Consider the following 20,645-nt stretch of genomic DNA (forward strand, 5'->3'; position numbering starts at 1 on the left):
TACACAAGCAGCGTGAGCTCAATTAATAGCAGCAGTGTTTATGCCAAGAAATGCAGTGTGTAAATACAGTTTGTGTGGTCTTGTGGCAAAGTGTCTGCTGATGGGAAAAGGTGTGAGTGTTTGTGCAGACTCTCTTATTGTTTACACCACCCCACATACAGTAGGTCCCAACACCTGTTAAATAAATAGAACTATCACCCCAATATGAAAATTTTGATAATCCTTGGTATTGGGATGCAAAGTGAAGATGATGGTATGGGATAATCTGACTCTGTAGCAGAGATGCTGTTCATTAAAGCTGTTTTTAGAAACGTATAACCATCAATAAAATCAGTCTTCATCAGCAGCTGAAGTTTGCTTGCAGGATTCGAATTGTACAGAAAAAAACATATTTGGTCAAAAGTTCGAGATAAGTTGTGAACTAGCTGATGGTTTGGCCACGTTATCTAAACCACGTTGAGTGGGAGGTAACATAAAAAATGAGTTCCCCTTCAGTGTCAGGTAATAATCTCTTATTGCACAGGCAAACTGCCCAGAGCTACAGAGTGTTATGTCAAAGCTGAACTAGGAACTAATACACACCTACAGAGCGTAGGTGTGTATTAGGAAAGACCGACTGCTAGAACTGTGAAAATATATTTCAGGATGTATGTTCATCAATTTTGAATTTCCCCAGGAAACTTTCATAGTATTTTAGCAACTTTGTTGTGAGACAACTAAATTGCAAGAACAGCATCTCAAAATCATTCCCTATTGAGGCCCACTGATTACTCAGCCAATCCTTTGATGGATATGTCTTATCCACTTTATCACCTAATGAGCAGCAGTGGTGTGTGTCGGGTCATTTTTCATTAGGGACGCTGGGACTATTCAGTTTTAAAAGGGCAGTAGTTTAATTTCAGCTGAGCTAGAGGGCAGTCAGTGGTAAAAGCAGTTAATCTCACCCAGATCTTTCACTCAGCCATCAAATTCTTTTTTTTAATTTTTTTAAATTTTATTTAATTTTATTTTTTTCAGTCCTGGCTCAGACAGACTTCTCTGCCAGCCCATGATTGACCCTTCACCTCCTGCTGACCTGTCACCTGCAGACACCCTCTGAGGCTGCCTTTGACGGGGTGTTTACTCTTATGTACAGTAGGGGTTAATCACACACCTTGAGAGAGCGAAGTGGAATTCCATACAATGGGTCTGCTGGCCTGTGTTGTCTGAGGGCTAAGAGAGGGATTAGAAATGAAAAGGCAGCTAGTGTGTGAGGTAAACAGCAGAGAACATTATTTTACCTCCTCCACATTTAGTCAGCGGATGTTCATGTCGGTCAACTTTCTTTGTATAGGGTATTTACATTTGTTTTGATAGAATGGCTGGTGGCTGCCATGACTGTGTGCATTCAGTTTGTTCTCTTCTTGTTTTCACTTTACCTGGAATTTCCTCCTCAGTTAGATGTAAAACAGTATCATTACAGCGGCAGGAATAAGCTGTGGATGCGTTTCAAAGGTGTTTATGGCAGGAACTTTGAGATCTGGTACTGTACCATTTCTTTAACATTAAATATGACAAGATTTTTTTTTTTAATTTGATTCAGATTATTTAATGTTTCATTATCATTATATCACCCAATTCTAAAAGCATGCTGTATATATTTTTGTTTACCCAAGATAACAGTATATAAAGATTGATTTAATCTTTTCTTCTCTTTCTCTGCTCTGTGAAATTTGTTGTGAATAACATCAGAAAATGCTGTAAAATATTTAAATATGTTTGGCCAAAGCACATCTGACACCACAGACTCACTGCTAAAATGCCAGAAACATTTGAATTGTTATTTGAATACATGCATATGCTCCCTTAAAGTTTGTATGTTTTGAGGTTGTCAACCATTTATGGTAACCTTTTTCTCCAAAATTAAACAAAGATGTATTTCAGTGAAACCTAGAATAGCTCAGCCATAACCACTGCAAATATGCCTCATCTGTCACACAAATGTTCCTCTCAGTCTCAGAAAAAAAAACAACAACTTTAATATCACTGATCTTCTAATCTGGGAAGTAGCCCAACATTTTTGCAATATTCGTTCAGTCTTTTAGCTTTGTTGCAAAAACTTGCTTGTGCTGAAAGACAAGCTCTTAAGAACACTAAGCATATTCCCTGGATCGCTGAGCGCCACACAAAGGAATAGAGCATTAATTGTAACAGGACACTCTCTCAGGAACATGGTCATTCACATGCTAATTTAAACTGAAGTACATGAATTATGGCACAATAATTTCTCATAAAAAGCACCATTATTTCTACAGCTGAAAACAAACCAAACTAACAATAGAATGCTCAGAGGAAGAAATCTGCCAGTTCATATCCTCAAAGATCTTGATGCAGCTCATCAGCAACAAGTACTCAGTACTGAGAACCTTTACTTAAGAAACTGTAGTAGTAAGTGGGGAAAATACAAGTAAAGCCAGATTCTACCATAATAATCATTTTGTATAGATAATCTTAATCTATAAAGTAACCTGTACAGCTCATGTGTAAATATTCTGGATTTTGTGAATCTCCTGTGAAAGGTAGTGAAGTGGAAGGGTATGTACTACATAAAATAAACCGAAGTGATGATGAAGCTATGCTTTTTAGTCAGAGCCCCTAATGAGGGTGAATCATGTTATGACATTACTCTGAGTTACAGCCTCTCAAAAGTTGTGCAATACAACAGGGATTTCATTGGAAGACAGCAGGGAGTGCTGCACTCAACATCATATCTGTCATTGTTCTCATAGACCACAATATCTGATGAGCAACATCACTGACTTTTTTTCTTCTACATAACCCTCTACCTATAGTTTGTTTTTGTTCACAGGGTTAGTTAAAGAAGCAACTAAAAAATAAAACACAGTAACAGTCTCTTTAAATAAACATGTAGACAGGTAAAATATTGCAGTAAATTTAGGACTTCACAGTGTTTGGCTTCAGCTACAGCCAGAAAATATGTGCTGACCTGTTTGCTGTAATTTTCTGCCTCTGAAATTTCTGTTAAATTCAGTTGTTTGGGGAGTAACTTCACAATGTTTTAAGATGGTCACTGTATCAGATCAGATTATCACTAGTTATAAATTCTTGACATGCCTTAGCTGCGGAACGTGTACAAAGACACGCTGGACCCTGACCTTGCGTACCTGTGTAGGTGATCGGGAAGGAGGAGCCAGGAACTGTTTTCACTGTTCTACATGACGTCGCCAACGAGTCTTGCCAAATATAAACATGGTTTAATTAATCAAATTTTGGGGGGAACTACTCCTTTAAACCCTTGAGTTTTGGATGTCAGTTATGAGTGGGTGGTAGTTTTGGATGTCAGTTATGAGTGGGTGGTAGGCGGTGCATTCTTGAAACATAAATATATGACATTCAGCTGGCTAGGAGCTTCTATCAATGTCATGATGAAGTGTTGCACAACAATTAAATAAACCTTTTTTGAGAAATGTTACACCTGGTAGAGACTGCCTTGTATTGACCCTCTGATTCATTCTGATCATTGTGCTTTCTGAATGATAAAGTTGTACTAACTTAAATTAAACTTTAAAGGAATAGTCGGAAAAAACAGAACAATGTCACCACTCTCTTATTTGTCCCAGAATATAGAGCTGGTTAGCTTAGATTAACATAAAGACTGGAAAGGAAAACAGCTTGTTTTGACTCTGTCAGAAAATATTAAAATACACCAGCACCTTAAAAAACTCTTCTCGGGGGTGTATGTATTGAGATTTTTATCATAAACCTAAACTCATAGCATCTAAATGGCAAGAAACTGGACATGTGTACTTCCCCAAATGTCTAGTTACTCCTTTACAATAGCTTTGATTCTGTCACCTACTTTACTACTTTTTTAAGCTAGGTTGTGGGTGAGGACAGGTAATGTATAATGCTCTTTGGCTACCACACAATCAAAATCTTTTTTTTTTTTTTTTTTTTGCAGAAACCAAGCAACAAAAGAGGAGTGAGAGTACTGAAACAGTCAAAGCCTCTGGTTTCAAAGAAATTTCCTAGAAGAGGTGTCAGTAGGAGTCAGTGCCTGTGAACAGGCCTGGTTGCTCTTTGCGCAACGTCTTCATCCCTCCCTCCCACTGGAATCTGATGACAAACTAGGCTTAACCTCTCAGCTATGAGGAGCTCAGTTCAGCTTCTTATTGCTTTATGTGGAGGAGTCGCTTGTCTGGTGAGAGATGAATTCTAGTGGTAGTTATGATTCAGATCCTTTGGGGTATGGATTTATGTAAATTCCAGCATACTGTGATTTGAGTCACAAGCATCCTGTGTCATCCTAGGCCATGCTAGAACAGATGGGAACACATGACTGACTGCAATATCAAACTGATTTAAATGATATATAAAAACAAAAACTAGATTGATCCTCGTGATCTGCATCATCATCAGCTGAATCCAAAATATGCATACCTTAATCATAAAACATCGCATGCATTTCTTCTTCTGTTTTTGAAGTTAGCAAACATGTTGCTACATGTAACTGCTTTCACACAAGTCCTCGAACCTAAATAAACTTAACGTTCACTTCACCCTGTGAAATGACCCATAGGAGCGACTCCTGAAGTAGAGTCCCTATATGTTTGGGCACACAAACTAAACTTGATCCAGGTTAATGGAAAGGTCATGGTTTGAGTTAAAGGAAGTAGATTGGTAATGTTAGAGGACTTTCTGGTTGTGGAACTATCGCTTTCAAAAGAAACGATGACGACTATTGGTTGGAAATGGGAAACAACCTGCTGTGTCAAAGTCCCTTCATGTTTTGTCACGTTTTATACAACATCACCTGACTTCATTCTTTGCTCCCATCATAATTACATGCTCACTAGAGGCTGCCTAACAATAAAAAGTAACTATGGGTCATAATAAGCTGCTTGCACAGACAACCTATAGGACACTTTTTATGGGAGGACATTCTCCTATCACATTATATGGAGTCATTTGATCCATTGTTGACAGAAACATGAAGATAATACCAGCTTTAAAGTGTGTGTGCAGGTTTTAGCAAATGAAATATAAATCATGCATTCTCTATGTTGAGTATTTTTAAATGTAAGTTTTTGAGTGTATTTTTCTTATAATCCCAGGTAGTCACTGGTTTTGAATCACTTCTCTGATACTAAAATCTTTAAGCAATGTCATATTGTGAAATCCATCACTGTAAATGTAAGTCTGTACTGGCAGCATTGTATTATTGGAATTTGTGTAGATGTGTAAGTGTAGATGCCTCAACAAAAATACGACTAGTAAAGAGAAGTTTAAGAATGTGCTAATATTTTTTTAAATACAGAAACAAATGCGAATGCTTGAATGATGATAAGGCATCTGCTGGAAAGTAGATTTACTTATTGATGATTTGTTTCAAATTGGCTAAAAAAAATAAAAATAAAAACCCATTGGTCTGTTATAGCACAATACACATGATTTGTGTTTACTGGCCACTGGTGTGCTTGCATGATCTGCATGATGCTGTCCAGTGCTCACTGGTTTAAATATAGTCTCAGGAGGAGATAAAAACAAGTAAAAGCTCAATTATCTGTACTTCAAAGCAGCCAAATTGTCAATACTTCCCATGGCAATTCAAGTTCTGCCAGATCTTTCATCTCTGCCCATGGCCCTTGAGAGGCAGGCACTTAGATGGAGTCAGGAAGTCATTGGTACTGCTAGGCGTTCTGGGATGTGGGCAGTCTGGCAAAGCAGTGTATAGTATATAGAAATAACCACCCTTGTTGTTCTGTTTATTCAGCTAAATCTTTGCTTCTATAGTTTATCATCCAGATGTGTCTTTTTGTCAGCGGTTCCTTTCGTTTTAGCTTACCTGACTCCCAGAATTAATGATTTGTGACAAGAAGAAATCTTGTGGTATATTGTCCCTGGTGGAGAAAACCCCTGAGTATACAAAAACGTAAGCAGCTTTCTTTTATAGTCACCACTTGGTGCCATCAGCTATGCTTCCACATGACAAATCATTCACATTTTCAGTCTAGATATTTCCTCTGAAGTCACAGACAAAAGAAACCAAAAGTGCTGATGTAGCCTGAAGGATAGTGTTTTCATTAGTGGTTCGGCGTCTCTGTCACAAACCATGCCACACACGCCTATCCATTATCTTTCCCTGCGAAAGGGGAAGTTGTCTTGGGGACCTATTGTGTGCTTGGTGGAGTTTTGACTGTGTATGTAAGTGTGTTTGTGGCACCTCTGCTGTGCATACAGGAGGTGTCGGGGAGTCCAGGGCTGGAATCTTGGATCTCAGAGGAAAGTCTTGGCTCCAGGGGGGCTGTACTCCCTTCTAGCCCCTGCAAAGCTGCTGGGGAAGCCAGGAGACAGTAGGATAGGAAGAGGGTGGAGGGATGGGGGGGGGTTTAGGCAGAGTAGAAGCAAATAAGCAGAGGAGGTGCTGGGACAGCTCTTGCCCTCTCACTGACAGGATCTGGTCAATGTCCTGCTGCCGAGGGTCGCGGCCCAGCTTACGCACACAAACTTATCTCCAGTGCATCTGCCGGGCCGCCTGCGCAGTCACGCTGTCTCCATTGCAGACCATGAGCGTTTTCCTGCTGGGGGTGAGAAGAGGATGGTGGGAGGGTAGAGGGAGGAAGGGAGAAGGCTGGGTGAGATGCAAGGGGGAGAGAGGAGCATGAGGCGGGGAGGAATGGGAGGGGGCCCAATGTGAAACTGCCCCTGCGGACGCCTGCCAAGTCTCTGGGCTATATGGAAAACACGAGCCGCCTCCAGGGTAACAGGACCACTTCTGAATTTCTACAAACAAAAATAGCTCTGATGTCTGGCTACGACCTCTCTGTTCTTTGGCCCTCATCGCTCTTTAAGTGTCTGTCACACTGAAATTCCCACACCAAGACCAAGCTCATGTTCGAACCCAAACAGTTCTGGAGAGAAAACTCATTTACTGTTGAGCAGAGAAAAAGAAAAAAAAACAGAAATGTAATAATTGTTTGGAGCTGAGAGTATTTATCATTCCTTCTCTTCTCTTGGATGGAAATGACCTTGTGGTGACCAATTGTGTGGACCTCAATTGAGGTCCCTTTGGTGAGCCATTTCATCATTTAAACAGCATTAGTTCCAATTCTCATGACCTAATGCATTGTAGAATGCCTGAAATCTGCTGCTTGTGTTTTCTGTTCTCTCCCTCAACCCTTTCTCATCAAGAGCAGTAGGGATCCATAACAGGAAGAAATGGTTGACAATTCAGAGCTGTTAGGACAGGGTGGTGAGCCTCTAATCAAGACAGAACCTAAACTGACTGCGCTGTTTTTAAAATCAACACCACATCATTTACATTTTTTTGTCAATGTTTTGGCATTTCAGCCTTTATTTGGTAGCTGACAGTAAAGAGACATGGAGACAGGGGGGTCGTCGGAACATGCAGCAGTCAGTGCCAGCATGAATCAAACTTGGGGTCTTGCAGTTGGACTTTATATGGTATGAATCTTGACCACCAGGACACACACTCAGTTGCATTTTTTTAAAGCATAAGTTTAAGTTTATTACACTTTGGGTCTTTTTATTTCTGTACTTCAGTTCTATTAGTATTAGTATACAATCTACTGATCAAAACAACTGCTGCCATCTGATAACATGGAGACACTATTGCAGCAGTATCAGGGTACTTAAAGATGTACCAGCTTTCTATAGCATATCGACATCGAAACTATGGTATGGTTTAAGGCATAGCACAGCATTTTGGGAAATACAATTGCACAAATGGACCTAGCAACAGAACCACTAATGCTCACTAGTTAACATGTTATGATTCTGTAGAGTAAAAGCAACAGTTTGCTGTTTCTGAGGTTGATTGAGCTTCGCATTTAAGTCACCAGTAAAGTGTTAAAGTTGAACTTATTAGACAGCAGAGGTGTGATGGAACACAGGCTCCAGTCTATTGCATGAAAATCAGACTGACAACGTGCCCATCCAGCACCCATCACCTCCACACCGCTACACTACTTAGCACTCCTAACTGCATCACTGCTTCAACAGCAGACTACTTCCTGTACTGGCAATAGTGAGATGAGGAATATAATCTAATATGGACAAAATTTAGGATTTGAAACCATTATGATATTGTTGCTTGCCCCAGTCTTTTAAACAATGTCACCATGTTAGCAGATTTTAGTAATGATGTTTCTACTTTTTTAATGTTACCAATAAGAATGCTGCCCAAAACCTACAGCAATAAGAGCCAAGATGTAATAAAGTAGAATAACCCTTCAAAACAAAAAAAAAAGCCGATTAAATGCCTTGAATAAACCTCTCAGAAAGTGTAATAGTGTGGATGTTTTTCAGTTCCGTTCTTGTGCATAATTAAAGTCAAACTGACCTTTTTTGGTCTCATGGGCTCTGTTATCTTTAGGGATAATGTTTCACATTTTGGCTGTAAAACAGAATTATTCCCCTGATACTAATCCTACAGTCCCAAGACCTGCAGTAGATCCTCCAAGTCCTACATGACAGCCCACCTGACACTGACACATGCACATCTATAAACTTTACACACACAACTCCCCTCATCTGCTACTCATTGGGTGCACTGTTATAACAGGACCTTTAACACAAAGGTAAAACCCTGCAATGCATGTTTACAAGGCAAAGTCTAACCACGTGACCTTCAATGCTAAAACAGTTTGACAGTGACTGAAGGAGGAAGGGAGCAGCAGGGCGAGGGCTTGATAATGGCATACTGCTCTTCAACCTTTAAATGCTCTTGATGTTCAGAAGAAAACATTGCAGTAAAATGACAGTGGAAGTGTGAGTTGAACCACATTTTTCAGATGCATGTCCTCCCTGGTTATAATGACAGAAATGTGAAGGAAATGTGAGGTAACCTACAGTATTGTGCAGAGGTTTTAGGCGCTTTAGATGTTTCCTTATGACACAACACCCTTAGGTGTATGATTGATCCTAGGTTCATTGTGTGGCCCATTGTACAGGACAACAAGTCCCGAAAGATCCCACTAGAGTTCCTGAAGAACTTTTCAGATGTAGAGACAGAAGACACTGAAGAGCAGTTTCTCTACAGTGCTGCAAAGTACCTGGAGAAACTGTGTGCAGGTAAAACCAAAGAGAACTGCTGCTGGTTTAAGGGCAGGAAGGCAGAGAGGAGGGGAGGGCTGCAAATACTGATTAGATTTAAGTTCCTTTACTGCACTTTGTATGAACTTAATAAATGAAAAACTATCTATGTAATTTATATCAATAGCATCCCCTGTGTATTTGGAGTGACTAAAACTTTTGCACCGTATTGTAAATGATAAAGAGTCAGATTCAACCTTCCAATTAGAACTTCAGTTAGGTGCTGGTAGGGAGCTGCTTTTTTCTCATCATGTAGTTAGGATGGAGGCTGCAGAGTAAGAAATATGAAGAAGAGGGGAAGAGATATGACCTCCTCAATGTACATTCTGTTCTCCTTTGGCTGTGATTCTCAAGGTTGCCTGTCTAGTGTGTGTGTGTGTGTGCGTATGTGTGTGAGATGGTGCCAGGCACAGCGTCTCTTCTGGCTCACAGTGTTGACCCTGCCCTGTACTCTCCTCCTACTATGGGCGAGGCTTGGTGGTGCAGCACGTAGCAAAACTGTGCTAATACTGATATGTGCATACACAGATAGGCGTGTACTGAACCAGAACAGGCCACCAGAAGACAGACGCACAAACACACACACCTATACACACTCTCACTGAGATATTTGCTCATTGCATAAACACATACAGTATTGCTTGAGTGTGTTCAGTTGCAGGCTTTCATCATTCTCACTGTTATCTGTGAATAAGACAATGGCTAGCAGGCTGCCAATAAAAACAGCGTAGTAGTTTTATTAACGATGAGGTGTAAAAAAGTCAGCACAGGTCACATTTCTCTTTTACTTTATAGTTACTATGGATTGATTGCTTTAGAAGAACAGAAGAATTCAAATAAAAGTCTTTTCTTCCCCTTCATCTCACTCCTCCATTAGCATCACGCAACACTCTCAGCCACTGATTTTATAAGTGAGACAAACATTCCCATGTGAAATAAGTTGTGAAGAATGTGAAGGTACATTCCTACAAGTGTTTTAGCCTGATTTAAGGCTTTCTTGCCCAAGTTCGCGTCTTAGTGCTTGCTTAAAAACGTCCATGTGAAAGAACCCACTTTGTCTCAGCCACAGCGCCTGATTGTATCTTTTCCCCAACCCACTTTTATGTCTCCTACCCACTCAATTCCAAATGAATATAAATGAGTGTTTTCATTGTGAGACACAACGAAAACAGCAAAGTATGTTATCAAAAACACTGATTAATACTCGTAAAAGGAGCAAACTCGTCCACAACCAAAACAAAAGTAGGAAATTCTTGCGAAAATAAAAGTTGTGACCAAATTGTTTTCATGTCTGCATTTGACTAATGTGCAAACTGCAGAACGGCAGGTATCCAACAAAATAGGAGGACGACTCAAAAGCATATGCAATAAAATGAGATGCACGGTTAATAAGTGCAACAGTGAAACAGGCCTGCATTCCTAGACTAAAAACCTTACAAAGTGACTAATGGGAAGTAGTGCAAAGGTCAAAGCAACAGGAACAAGTCACTGGATGTGATATGAATTTTAAAAAATGTGGCTCAAATTTTTAGGTGCATCAATAACTATAGATTGAAACTTACTGTTTACTAGGAAATCTGAAAAAATAACTGGCCTAATGTTACCAAAATGTGATTTAGTCATTACTGTGGAATCTTCCAAGATGCCAGGAATATGTCAGAAATATAAAGGAGTTTTTGAATAACTTTAACCCTGTCAACCTCACAGTCTGACAGAAGGTATGTGCTAAAGTGTTTAAAGTGTTGGATTAATTGCTGAACATTTACAACAGTGCATACGTACAGCAATATCTGCTACAAAATCATCTTAGTGGATAATTTGTTAATCATGTTGGATAGTCATTATATGATTATCAGCTGGCTAACAGTTTACTGAATTTACTAACTGTCACATAAAAGGCTGATGTCATAGAGCCTGAAATGTCTTTTTCTGGGTCTTACTAAGATCTGAAAGTTGTCTCAGTGTAAATCTCTGTCCAGGACCTGGGCTGACCCTCAGAGTTAGCCTTTGTTTGGCAGACGCTATGGCCCCCTTTAATCTTGTGAAGAGATAAATCCTTTGATGGACCTGGCCTGACTCAGTTGAAAGTGCTGCCCAGCCATCTCCATAGATCAACATAATATGGCATGTTTGATGTTGAGGGGGGCTACGGCACGCGGGTGGGCTCCTTCTCCATGACCTATAACAGAGTCATCAATCCCAGGCCACAACCGCAGACCCCACCACCTCTCCAAGCCTTCTGTCCCCTTCCTGCTCCTCCGAATGTATACCCCACCACAACCAGCCCTGCTCTCTTGACCACAAGAGCACTAACACTCAACCAGGACATATATGTCTGTGGCAGGCACATACAGGCAGACTCTGAGACTGCGGACTTCTGAGACATAGACACACATTCCTAATTCAAAATAATCATCTTTTAAAGGAATAGTACAACATTTTGGGTAATACATTTAGCGTTTTTTTTTTTTTTTTTACAGAGAATTGCAGTTCTTACAGAGACACAGCAACAACAAAACTCCAGGAAGTCACTGCACCTGGCCAAGAAATAGTTCAGCACATACCCACCCATAAAAGCATGATGTATCATTTTTATGAGAATAAACAAACATGAGTTTTATAGGTGCTGGTAGGTGGATCCAGGACAGAGATATGCTAGGTGTTTTCCATTGTTTCAAGTCTTTACACTAAGCTAAGCTAACCAGCTGCTGGCTCCAGCTGCATTTTTACCTCATGGACACGAGAAAGATATCTATCTTCTTCATCTAACTCCCAAATGAGTGTCTTACCCAAGATGTAAAACATCTTTAAGATGTCAATTCAAATGGTTTCCTCATAATTTTCCTCAGAGATTTCATGAAGCGATGACTCCCTGAATAAGCTCTTCTGTATGTCACTGAAATTATTTGCCATTATTTCCACTCTTGTGAAAGTGCGTCTGAGTACATCGCCCCAAGTGTCATCCAAAAGCCTATGATTAAACTGAGGTAAACTTCAGGGAGCTCTTCAGATTCCTCTAAGACCCCCCCCCCCCAGTACCATTAGGAGCAGTCCGTCACTTTGTGAGAGCTGAGCACTGGCCTCACACACTGTCTCTTATCTAAATCCTTCATCAGCGCACACCTAATCTGACCACGGCTTCTAACGTTGATAGATTTAACTCTCGACTGGGAATTATGAGAGAATTCACTATCAAAAATCACTGTATATTAGGATTATGTGGTTTGCAGGAGAAAAATCACTATACAGGTGATGCTTTCATGCTTTCCTGACTCTGTGTGTGCTGGTGTCACATATGCATTTAAGAGTGTGTCCCAGTGAGACCAACTATGGCGAGCAGCAACATTAGCACCCTTTAAATAGCTTGGCAGGTATTTTAATTGCTCTACCCTGCAATGGCTCAAAATGTTATACTGAAGGGAAAAAAAAAAAAAAAAAACTTTCCCATGCAGTGGATTACCAGAATTACTAACTATTTATCACTGCCAGGGAGTTTCTCTGTGAATGCTAAATTCCATGATTTTAATAGAACAATAAATTCTCAGTTGACTACATTTTATTTCCCTATTGTATTCACTGATCTCTGACCTCACCCTTCCACACTCTATCCTCTCACCTCAATCCCATTTTTTTTCCCAAACCTTGCTTTCATTATTACGGCCATAATTACCGCACTACTATACGACGATATATCCATTAAGGGACTACAGTATTGTTGTGGCTGTGAGGGAAAATTTATGACGCATGCAAGCATGTTTGTCTTTAATCATAGTGAAAGAAATAGCAGAGTCATGTGCATGAAGCCTCACAATGAGGTGTTGAAGTACTTCATGAGTAGGAAACTTCACACAAACACAGGAAGCTCAGTGTTTCTCACTGAGGGCAGGAGTCTTTGCTATGGCGCTGCAGGGACTGATGTGGTGCTCAGATTAACTGGGGCCAAAGAACCTGTAGTTCCTCCACTAAATTGTTGGCCAGGCCGTGCAGAGAATAGCATCAGTGTATAGATATGGAAAATATGGTGTTGGTATCGCAACCTAAATGTTATTTATACTTACATATTCTAGGTTGAAAATTGTCCCAGCACAATAAGTGAAAGGAATTAGAGTTTTTCTGGTGCTTTGGGGATTAAAATTATTACACTGTATAAAAGATTACCTGAAGATAAATCATCAGTTATGTTGTGTCTGTTTATTTTTTATCATTACCATAATCTTATAGGATGAATAATTCAAACCATTACAGGATTTCAGAAATGAAACATGATGCCAAGATTTAAAGGCATATGTAGAGTTAGTACTGATATTATGATGTCCAGTCACCCAGGGGTTTATGGGTCAGTTACTGTGCTTTTTTGTATAATGGAGAATTGAAGAAATATATAACATTGTGCTGAATTAAGGTCCAACAGAGACCTCTAGTGGTAAAAAAAATATCATATGTTAAATATTTAATTTCAGACTAATTTAAAGTTTAGTGTATTTTGTAAATGAAGAAGGGAGTAATGGTCTGCAACATTTATGTTTTACATCTATCATACATAGGGATATTTTCACTTTCTTTACCCACATACAGTGTATGATCAAAGATGGTTAAAATTAGATTTTGATAGACTGATTATTATATTTATTATGAGCTGCTACAGCTGTTAAAAACCTTCACTCTGCAGGTTTATAAATATGAACACCAGGTAATTTAGTCAGCTCAGACTTTACTATTATTCTTTATTATCTACTAACCTATCTCCAGCTTCTGTGGAATCAATAGAATATCAGTGGAAATAAACAGTCCTATTTTTACTTGTAAAATATCATTTAAATAAGACAATTTCTATGACCAACATTTCTGCTGAAAAAACTTGAATATTTGTAGCTTTTAAAGAATTGGGCGCACTTCACCTGGAATTGCCACCAGGGCTTAAAAACTGGTTAGGTGTTAGAGAAAGTGTGCAAATTAGTGGTTAGATACAGTTGTGCACACATGCACTCTCGTGACTTCTAGTGGTAGCTACAGATTAATTTTGGTTGGTTTGACAGTAAATTTAAGGTAGTGAGAAGAGCAACTTCATAAAATGTTTTTTTTTTTTTTTTCATTATTGCAGTGGAATAAGTGAGCCAGGCTGTACAATCAACCAGAGAAAACAGGAACTGACACAAGACTCAAAACCCAAGTTGGTTTGTGAAGATTTTGCTCGACTGACGTAACATCAACTAAGATGTGAGTCTATGTGTTATTTGTGTGGCTTGCCTTGTGCTTTTGTGTCAACATCCAGCCTGTGAACTGTATTGTATTAAGGAAAAGGCCCACACACCGTCTGATATGTCCACATCCTCAGGTGGCCAGATCATCCTCAGCTCATGTCTCACCTGAGCTCACTATCCAAATATATTATTGATATATTTATTAAATTATGAATTTACACACACACACACACACACACACATATATATTTCACATATATATTTGTGAAATGTATGTAATCTGCATAGTTACTGTTGCCCAAAAACCACTAGATGGCACATTTAAATGGGTTAAGGCCCAAACAGCACAGTCTACGCAGCGCGCACGCCGCCGTGCAGACAGATGGCGCAATTGCCGTAGAGATGCTGACTTGTACATTGTTCATAAAATGATGTATTTTCTCCAAACAGAGCAAGGCCCGATTCTGTCACTGAACCACTGATCGCTGCGCATACAAGTGCAGAGTCTGCGGGTTGAGACAGCAGCAAGTAGCAATGCCAGAGTGGGATTTCTAACACGGAAAGGTGCGCTCAAACTTTTCATGCCACCGTGTGAAACATTTGTCGTTTCGACTGTTTCATGCAAATCGATCCCAAAGAACGAAAATGTTGATTCCAGACTAATGTTGGTGCAGATCAGCTCAGTCTTGGAGCTACAGTGACTGGTTTATGTAATGTTGGCATGCAGTGTCAGAGAGGAGAAGCGTGAGGCTTCAGCAGTCAGAAAAGGCTAAAAAAACAACACATGTATTCCTGACAGCCCATTGGTCCACATTTTCCCTGTGCTGCCACAATACTGCGCACACGTGACCTCCCTGTTTTCACCCAGTTAAACGCATGTACTTAAAAAGCCAGGCCACTACGGTTCACCAACACAAGCACGATTAACACAGTTTTCATGTCGGCCAGGTAAGATCGCTGCTGCGGGAACTCGGACCAGTGGAAGTGCAGCATGGCGGCTGCCACGAGCAGCAACACATCCACGGCCAGCCTACAGATAAAGCACCCCGGTATCGAGCATACGCGGAAACGCATAGACCCGAGGAGGAGACAAGCGGCGCTTTCTTTTCTCAGCAACATTTCTTTAGATGGACGACCCGTGCAGGACGATGCAGACAAGCAAAACGAAGAGGATAACTCGCTTGAAGCCAGGACTAGACAGAGCCTTGTTTCTCCGGAGCGCACGGTGTACGGGGCTGCTGCGGCTGCAGCCGCGACCACGGCCACACAGGCTCTCCTCGCCAGCAGTCGGGCGAGTTTTGGGACGGGTCCCGCAGCTTCCCCGGCGGCCACAGACACGGAGGGCGACGCTTTCTTGCCTTCGACGTTGAGCTCGCCTTTCTCCGCGGTCCCAGCCTCGGCGAGAGGGAGGCTGCAGACATACACTCAGGGAATCCTTCCTGCCTCCTACTCCAGACAGTCCTCCCAGTACAGCCTGGAGGGCGGACAGATAGCCAACTCTGCCATTGAGCTGCAGAGATCAAGGTAACTGCGAGCAGCTGTTTTACAAACTGTGCGGTGCGCATGTAAACACTGAGCACCTTAGTGCAGTACCTGTGCTGGTGAATGGTCGAGTTTGTCTGCAGGATTCTGCACAATTATACCAATAAAGTCTCCATTGGTTTGATCATAACAAACACACAACAACCTAAGGCACGTTTTTACATTAGATGTTGTATAGAGGCATTGAATCCGTTTGGAGAGGTCACATGTGTTTTCAAAATGTGTTGCATATTCATTTTTAGTTCAAATAACAAGCCACACTAGTTTCTCCTGTTACATTGGCTGAGATCAGGAGTTTTTGAGGTGTAAAATATAAGAAGCATCTTTCATTCAGACCTTCCAGTTGTTGAGTGTTTGACTTTTGTTTTATTACAACTTTATTTGGGCTGTGAATGAATGAACTCCAGGAACAGTTTCCTTACAGTCAGGGTCTGTTTGGCTCCAAGCTCAGTCTGTCCGGACACAACAATACACAGCAGGAGGAGAAAGTTCAGCTGTTTGTATATTACTACATGCAGATGGTTGTAACTTGATGACATAGTACAAATACAGTATGAACACAGGTCCAGCAGCTGTAGAGCTGCAATCTAGTTTCCCTGGAGAGGAAACACAGGAACACCTCATTAGTTTTGTTCTTTGTTTTCCCTCTCGCCTTCTTGCCTACATGTTCTCAAGGACTATGTGAAATTTACAAGACCAAATCAAATTATTTTAAGTGACTGTCATTCCAAAATCTGGCACACACCTGCTGTCTCTTTCTGCCCTCTGATGTAAACACCCTGTAACTCTACACCCTTGTTCAAATACATGTACAACAGTGGACTGCTGTTTTTAATTGTCCTCTTTTTCTAATTTGTCTTTCCATTGGAGGCACGAGGATCGGAGAGCTGTCGGTAACAGTCGTCTCATGGTTCACTCACTGTCAGAACCTGCTGTCAAATCCCCTCTGCTCTGCTTTCTACCTAAAGCCTCTCTCTTACCCAAAATCCTTTCCTCCCTCTGGTGACTGCCAGACTTCTCAGGAAGCTCTGCTTCATGGTGAAAGACTCAGTAAGCATCTAGTTCCCCTTCCTGACCTCATGGAAATTGCATGGCTGAACTAACAGCTTTCAAAAGTCTTAATCTCTACTTTTTGACCGGGGAAGAGGTATGTTCAAGAAGTTATGTAACACTCAAGAAATCATTGATCATTTTAAAATGTAGTTTGTATTTTCTGAGAGACAATTTACAGTTTACTGACTTTCACATAGGACAGCAAGTGAATAAAACAAGCAAGTCGACACAGTAAAGTTAAGTTAAGTTGATAAAAGTCTCACCACAAAGACCATTTAGTTTTTGATCACGATCCTCTGCAGCAGATGTCATTTCCCCCAGGTATCGTAGGTCTTTAAATGTTATGTTTTTCCTGATGACCTGTAGTTGTGCTGGAGCTTTCAACATTTGTCCAAACATGGATGAGAAATGCTTAAAGTGGAGAGAAATATGGAAATCGGAAAATCGGATACACAGTATAAAGCTGTTAGACCCTTAATGTACACTGTTTCTGTAATGTGTTTGGAGGATGTCCACAGAAAATGAATTCTAATTTTGAGGAGTAAGCAACCTGTTGATTGAGCACAGCCATATCCCTTCAGCACGCAGACAGGCGAGGGCACTGCACAGTGGCTGGTTTGTTTTCTGAGGGCAGCTGGTGGAAACGTGTCCAGAGGTCCCTGGTTGGGGGAGGCAGGATGCCCTGATTTTCTGAGAAGTAGTCTCATTCTCGGCTCTGTGTTTTCTGTCCTTCACTTCCTCTCCTAGGGGCATCAGAGACGCACTTTCCCCTCAGACTTTTTTCGGCTTCAGTCTTGCTCCCATTCAGGAATTCACTGAGTCTCTGATGCACTGCCAGAATACACTTTCTCAGGCCAAAACTGCTTTAGACCACATCCTAATCAGAATCAACTGCATTACAATTACAGATGACTTCATATATTCCTTCCACTCCTCTGACTTTATCTCTTATGAATCAGCATGCCAAGAGCTGAGCTTTAAATATATCATACCTATTAACATCTGGCCAAGGTGTGGAGCTATTTTCATTTCATCCTCCCCCCCACCAAACTATAGACAGGCCAGGTCTTCTCATGTTCTCTCTTGGGTACAGTAGGTTCCCGTCTCCATTGGACAGTGCAGAATCATGTACTTTACAGCATCTTGAGAAGATTTTTTTAGCATGAGGCAGCAAAAGCTGTGGCTGGAAAACAAGCAGCACAAACCATTCTAACAGTCTTGTGGAGTCTTTGTGTGATTTGGTCACATACTTCTGGTTATGAGGTTGATTGTTGTTCGCTGAGGTCATGGTTGGCATAATCACAGGATTATATAAGAATGCTTCATTTTCCTTCACAGAGTCTCTCAATCTCTGAGCTGTCAACAAATGCTGAGAAAAGCCCATAGGATCTGAGTGAAAAACCCCACTGTGAGAAAAAGACAGTGACAAGGTTCAGCATGTGTTCTACCTCTGCAGCTTCAATCTGTGCCCTGGAGTTAAATATCCTCCTTATGACTCGAACAGTTTCTCACCCCGAATAAGCAGCACCATGTGTTACTGCCGTACACAGCAGTACTGTGTGTGTGTATTTGAGTGTTTGTCTTCAGTTTTATTACAACTGTATTGTATTTGTTTCCTTAACTTCCTTTTTGTGGATTTATTTTAACGATATGATACATCCCATTTGCACTCGTGTTTGTGAAACAGAGAGGCTGAACTACTTTTTTTTTTTTATTAATTCAAAATAATGACATTTCCATTTGCTCGAGCTGTATTTGGAGGTCCTAGAACATTACTTTTATTTATGGAAGCCTAAGTCATGTGGCAAGCTGCCAATGAGGCGTATGTGTGAAACTCTTTAATCTGGAGTTTTACAGTAGACCTTCATCACATGGCACCACCGGGCAGAATTATCAGTAGCTTTTTGAAACCTTTTCAGTTCCAAGTCGGTGCAGTAAAAATAGCTTAATGCTGTATGAGTTTCATTTATAAAACATGCTTAAACAGAATCACTTGAGGCCATAATAGCACCAGTTGTTTCAAAGACACTGATTGTTGTTGCTCCTTTGCCACTGATTTATACTGAGGCTGCTTTGAAGCTTCTGGCCAAGCCTTGTTAATGTCAAACAGTATTGAACTGGACAGTTCTAACCCTAGTGTGTAGCATTTATGTCTGAAGTGACTGACTGACTTGGCTCATGTTGATGTTTTCAGGATTTGTGCTGGCAAGGAAAACATATTTTCCATTAAAACCATGTCCTGCTCCTGCTGTTCATCTTCAGTGGTTGAGTCAAACTCCTCTCAAGCACATTTAAGTTGTGTCCTCGTGAACTGGAAACATACCCTTCAGCCAAGTGGTGAATGACTGTTGAAGAAAAGTAACAATTCACTGTGATTTGGCCTGGAAGAATGACAAAATGTAATGTGGGGGAGACATTATTATAATAACGGGTTATTTCTTCTTTAGTACAGATTGGGGATACAGTATAACAGTGTTTGCAGACTTAAACATACCTCTGAACATCAAAATACTGAAGCAGGGCTCAATGGTGTAGTTTGTTATGAAGTCATAGGAATGAGGTCATGCACTATCAGAGACAACTAGAAGCTTTGTCTTCCTGGACTGCCAGCAGTCACAGACCCTTAACCAGCCAATCCACCTCAGGCTTGTCACTGAAGGAGGGTGATGCGAGACTATCCATAAATCACATGACTCAACTGACCTTTGAGCAGAGGTCAGGCTCCTTTATTATGACTCTTTCAACTTGCAGAGATGGTGTTGATGTCAGCTGTCCACTGTTGTAATCATATGAACTAAGATTTTGACTATTGATGCCCTTTCTTCCCTCCAGTTTCTGATCATTATGGTCATAATAGAGAGTTAGCCAGTGTAATGGCTTTTTGTGTTTTGTCTGCTTCAGCAGTCTGGCTCCATATGTAAACACTTATCTCACCCGATCTCCTCCTATATACAGAGTTCACTCAGATTGTGTTGGTTTAAATCCTGGGAGATCCTCAAGGCTAGAGTCATCATTTGTTAATCTGTCCTTATGCTCATGGTCAGTTATTAACCAGCTATGGTGCTTTATGCTCTGCCGTCTTCCCCCTTTGGCTGAGAGGCTCAGTGAAGAAAGGATGGGTCAGGTCAACTGTCATCAGCTTGTCTTAAAGTGGCATAGTCTCCAGTGAGGCAACCTATTTTGATGTCTGGCAATAATTAGTCCAAGAGGTTATCCAGTGTGGTGTGAACATTAGTTTGTGCACTTTCTTGGCCTGGCATAGTAAGACTACTATAATTTATTCACCTCTGGATGACAGATAGATCCTCTGGGCAGATGTGTCAGATTTTTGTTATTTGACCACTAATGTGTTAATTTCCACTATTTGTATTTTGTAAAGCTGAGTAAGAAGTTGGATTATGTTGTTTTTTGTGGTGCTAAACATGCAGTTACAGCCTAATTTTGGAACAGCTCAGGCATACTTATCTATTACATGTGGGTTTGTTTCTTAAACTGGCAGCCAATCATATAAAAGTGGTCCAGCAGAATTAGCGTGTTGAGTCGTGCAACTCGAGTGTGAAATAAAGGCCATCTGTGACAAAATTTGTTACACAAAGTGCTTGCAGAGCCAGCTCATTATCCTCTTAGCAGCTCTGTTCCTGGAAAATTCTCTGATCTAATCAAATTTTGTAGAGTGATCTTCGACCACACAGGAACACAGTGGTGGTGACTTATGGTGGTAATAATTTGACCGTC

General features: G+C 40.7%; 1 protein-coding gene across 7 annotated transcripts in view; it reads left to right on the forward strand.

The window, feature by feature from the left end:
- The first annotated feature begins 15,163 nt into the window (after positions 1-15,163).
- cables1 (Cdk5 and Abl enzyme substrate 1) overlaps positions 15,164-20,645 on the forward strand; it is a 29,879-nt gene continuing 24,397 nt past the window's right edge. For all 7 annotated transcript variants that reach the window (XR_003296033.2, XR_003296031.2, XR_003296034.2 and 4 more), the window contains exon 1: positions 15,164-15,839. Coding sequence is in view for 2 of the 7 variants with exons in the window: in XM_026312941.2 (XP_026168726.1) it covers positions 15,307-15,839 (533 nt within the window). In the remaining 5 variants the exon portion in view is untranslated. The remainder of the gene's footprint in view (positions 15,840-20,645) is intronic.

This window comes from Mastacembelus armatus, chromosome 17 (assembly GCF_900324485.2).
Source record: "Mastacembelus armatus chromosome 17, fMasArm1.2, whole genome shotgun sequence".
NCBI classification, from domain to species: Eukaryota; Metazoa; Chordata; class Actinopteri; order Synbranchiformes; family Mastacembelidae; genus Mastacembelus; species Mastacembelus armatus.